The following is a 5,000-nucleotide window of genomic DNA, read 5'->3' on the forward strand; positions in this document are numbered from 1 at the left end:
CAAATCGCCTGGCGTTAGCCACGATGTAATATGTACAGTGCACCACTGTATAGGTAATCAACCCAGTTCAACAAACAGCCATTACAAAATATAACATAATTCATTCAACATTTGCCTGTTTTAATACATTCATCAGTTCGTGTGTTTATTTGTTTATCCATTATATTCGTCTACTTTATTCATTTATCTATTTTTTATTGTTTCTTATTTCTAATATCTATTTACTTATTTTCATTAATTTGTCTATTAATGTATCTATTGTTTTGTTTCCTTATTTTCATTTATTTATCTATATATCAATTTGTTTCATCATTCATTTGTTCATTTAGTATATATTATTATGTGCATTTTCATTTTGTGTGACGGTGAACCTTATTTTTGTTTATCTATTTATCTATTCATTTCTTTGATTATTCATTTAGTTAGTCTTGAACTACCCGCCTTCTTTTCCTTTGCCCCCACAGGTCCCGAGGAACAGCCACAATGGTCCTTCCGCACGAGGCTCTCCTCGGCCTGACGGTGTTTCTGCTGGCGGGGTAAGCGAACTTCTCAGGTTCCCACAGGCGAATAAAATTTTCTGACGGCAGCGAATATGATGATATATAATAAGTATGGTAGTGCTCTTTGTGATCAGATGCGTTATTTCAGATGTTTTATTCTGTCTGAAGTTTTCGTTATTCGGAAGTTTAGAAAAATCGGAATTTCCCAATGTTCGAAAGTTTCTAATGTTTGGAAGTTTCCAATATTCAGAAGTTTCCAGTGTTTGGGAGTTTTCAGTATTTGAAATTTTCCAGTGCCCAGAGATTTCCAGTATTCGGAAATTTTCAGTATTAGTAAGTTTCCAACATTAGAAAGTTTTCCAAATTCGGAACAAAAAGTTTCGAATGTTATACCTCAAACCATGCACCCCATACTTAGATATATACGTATACACATTCAGACAAACATACGTACGAAAACACTTATGTATTACGCACTGGACATCGACTTGACATATCTGTCTTGCCACCACACAAGTTCTCCGCATATGTCAAGTGCGGAGATGTCCAGTGCGTAGTACATGAGTGTTTTCGTACGTATGTTTGTCTTAATGTGTGTAGGTATATTTCTAAGTATGTAATGCATGGTTTCATGTATAACATGAATATCGGAATCTTCCGAATACCAAAAATGCGTTTGTTTTTGTTCCGAACATTGGGGAGTTCCAAATTTTAGGGATTCCGAATATAGAAAATTACCATATAAATGCTATGAAGCGAAAGAGACTTTAGCCAGAATAAAATCAACAAACTTTCCCACACTGTCGAATGCTTTATAATTTTATTCAGGTAATCGGGGGAGGGGGTGGCGGGACCCTATCCCACCATACCATACCCACCCCCTGCTGTTAGGAAAAGTGTGAGTTAAGAATGAGTTAAGATAATCTGACGCGGCCCGGAGGGTTTTTCTTTTCGACTTCTCTTCGCATGAGAGGACGTGAAACGAAGGTTGTCATGTAAATAAAACAGTGGGGATAAACCAGCTTTAGCTCTTGGGCTCTGCTGTGGATGTGCTGCGTCTTCCTGCATTGCTTCTGATCCGTGTGTGGGCATGGAGACGGATGACCCTTCATCCACAATGAGCGAGAATGATAGGGGAACAAATGGGTGACGGATATGAATGGGATGAATGAAGGGTAAGTGGCCACCTTCCTTATGAGGGGAAAGAGGCTTTTTGATATATACATCGTTATCCAAGAGTGACCCCTGAGAAAGAAAAACTAAACGAAGCAAAGTACTTGGCACTGAAGATGTAATATACGAAAGCGATCTGCTTTATTTTCTTATTTTATTTTTTATATACATATCTTTTTCTTTCTTTCCCGGTGGTCACTCTTGCATAACTGAAAACAAGTTAACAGTTTTTCTTAATAACATATATCAATGTGTGTGTGTATGTGTGTGTGTACTTCAATTTCTAATTTGATTTCTCTTTTACTTTGCTTTTTGTCCAGGCACTGTGTCGCCAACAGCAACTCTTCCGACGCCGTATCAGAAATCTTAGCGCTGCTCAACAATTCATCCCTTTACAACCGAGAGATCAGGCCTGACGATGGAGCCCGTAAGTAGTGTCCAGAAACAAGGGGGCAACCCCGCCACTTTTACTTATCTCGGATATATATAGAGGTGGTTTACGCCCTTTACGATTCGTTCTTAACTTGAAACCAGTAAAAGTGGTAGTGATGACCCTCTGTTTCTGGACGCTTCAATCCATATAACCTTCCACATAAGAGTCTCCATCAGTGTAGCTATTTATTCTTTTTATTTTTTCATTCATTCATTTATCTATTTATTAATATGTATATTAATTTATTTTATATATACTTTTTATTTCTCGCATAACACCTAAAATCATGGAGCCAGAGTAATGCTTCTCTGACAGCCGGAGCTAGTTTTCTCCCCCTCCTTTTTTTCCATCACCACACACACTCACAATGACCTCCTCATCCACTCAAAATAATTTGTGAGAAGAGCAAGAACATCCACTCGGATCATGACATCCTGTCATAAAACTCATTCTCCCTCCACTATATTTTCCTTCCTCTCAACTCTTGACTCAACTGACATTCCACATGCATTCAAAGATCTCTCCACTTCATCCATTCATCTCATCCATCCAGTTCACCCGTATACCTCGTCCATCAAGTTCATCCATCCACCTTATCCATCCACTTCATTCACCCACCTCATCCATCTGCCTTATCCATCCAGATCATCCTTCCCCCTCATCCATCCACCTTATCCATCTACATCATCTTTCCACCTCATCCACCCACCTAATCCATCTGTCTCATTCGTCCACTGGCCTTTACTTCACTTCTACATTTTTCTCATTATCCATCTTTTAGATACAACCAGTAAATAACGATGATATTGGTAATAAAGAAAAACAATGCTCATTACTGGCATAAGCCAGTGTTTTGTATAGTAAGTTATTTATATATATATATATATATATATATATATATATATATATATATATATATATACATATATATATACATATATATATACATATATGTATATATGTATATATATATATGTATATTTATATATATATATATATATACATATCTTTTTTTCTGATAAGAGGGAAATGAACTTTGAATATTTTGATAAGGAACTGTGATGAAGTGGTTGGTGTATTTCTTTCTTTCTTTCAGTCCCAGTGGATACCAAAATTCAAATGTATATACGTGAATTGGATGTCGACGACGTTAATATGGTAAGATTCTAAAACACACACACGCACGCGCACACACACACACACACACACACACACACACACACACACACACACACACACACACACACACACACACACACACACACACACACACACACACACACACACACACACACACACACATACACACAAACACGCAAACACGCACAAACACGCACACACACACACAAACACACACACACACACACACACACACACACACACACACACACACACACACACACACACAAACACACACACACACACACACACACACACACACACACACACACACAAACACACACACACACACACACACACACACACACACACACACACACACACACACACACACACACACACACACACACACACACACACACACACACACACGGACGCTTATGTATGTATACGCAAGTATACATGTTTCAAGATCTCATTCGGTATGACAATAGCTGTCGAGCATGTATCCAGCACGTGATCCAAAATCACGGTGATTTACATCCAATATGCATCTGAGCTCACACGTTCACACATTTCTGTGTGTATGATTGGATGTCCTCTGTCTAGCTGTTTCATCATAAGATTAGATCATTCTCATTATATTTCAATTCGCTCTCTCTCTCTCTCTCTCTCTCTCTCTCTCTCTCTCTCTCTCTCTCTCTCTCTCTCTCTCTCTCTCTCTCTCTCTCTCTCTCTCTCTCTCTCTCTCTCTCTCTCTCTCTCTCTCTCTCTCTCTCTCTCTCAGCATGCCGACAGGAGACCTTTTGGTCTATAATTCGGTCGGATGCGAAAAAATATAATAATGACAAAAATAAATGAATAAATGGATAAATAAAAATCATAATAACATAAATGATAATAAATAGAATAGATAAATGCCTAAGTATAGTTATATAATAAACAAACAGGTAAATAGTAAATTATAATATATTGATAGATGAATAATAATAGATGAAAATCAAGCAAATAATAAAAAGACAAATAATAACAAACAAATGAACAAATAATATAAATGACAGTCATTACAGCATCTTGCTTAGATGTTTATCTAAACAAATCTTAAAGCTTCGAACTGAACTACATTCAACTGTCTCTGCAGGAAGTTTATTCCATTCATTAACTACATGGTTGGCGATGTGGTTCTACCCACTTCCAAATTAAATCTATTTCCAGACAGTTTGAGACAATTATTTCTTGTCGGATTCTCATTCAATGTAAAGATTTTGTCACTTTTGATGTTGTCAATCCCCCTTAGAATCTTAAAGACCTGTATCAAGTCACCTCTGAGTCTACGCTTTTGTAGGGAAAACAGATTCATATGTTTTAGTCAATTTTCGTATGATCTTATATATTTGAAATCAGTTTTGTTGCTCCCCGTTGTACTTTTTCCAATCTGTCAAATGTGGACGAACTAACGATTTATAGAGCTTGTTAATGATAGATGGACTTTTGAAGTCAAAAGATCGCGCAATCAGTCCTAGGATCCTATTTCCTTTCTCCGAGGCTTGAATACACTGTTTAGATGATTTAAGATCGTTATTGATAATTACGCCGAGATCCTTTTTAATATCCACTTTTGTTAACGAATTTCCAAATAACTTGCAATCGTATTTACTGTTGTTTTTACATATGTGCATAACCTTGCATTTACTTGTGTTAAATTTCATTAGCCACTTTTCAGACCATTGATGTAGTTTATCTAAATCTTCTTGAATATCTAATTGATTTAAGTG

General features: G+C 36.8%; 1 protein-coding gene across 2 annotated transcripts in view; it reads left to right on the plus strand.

Annotated features, from left to right (window-relative positions):
- The window catches only part of LOC143027577 (glutamate-gated chloride channel-like), a 71,526-nt gene that overhangs the window by 43,771 nt on the left and 22,755 nt on the right, over window positions 1–5,000 (plus strand). For both annotated transcript variants that reach the window (XM_076188890.1, XM_076188891.1), the window contains exons 2-4: window positions 465–536; window positions 1,994–2,100; window positions 3,203–3,264. In XM_076188890.1, coding sequence (XP_076045005.1) covers window positions 465–536; window positions 1,994–2,100; window positions 3,203–3,264 — 241 coding nt within the window. The remainder of the gene's footprint in view (window positions 1–464; window positions 537–1,993; window positions 2,101–3,202; window positions 3,265–5,000) is intronic.

Source organism: Oratosquilla oratoria, chromosome 8 (assembly GCF_046742065.1).
Source record: "Oratosquilla oratoria isolate Oo_2021 chromosome 8, ASM4674206v1, whole genome shotgun sequence".
In the NCBI taxonomy this organism is placed as follows: domain Eukaryota; kingdom Metazoa; phylum Arthropoda; class Malacostraca; order Stomatopoda; family Squillidae; genus Oratosquilla; species Oratosquilla oratoria.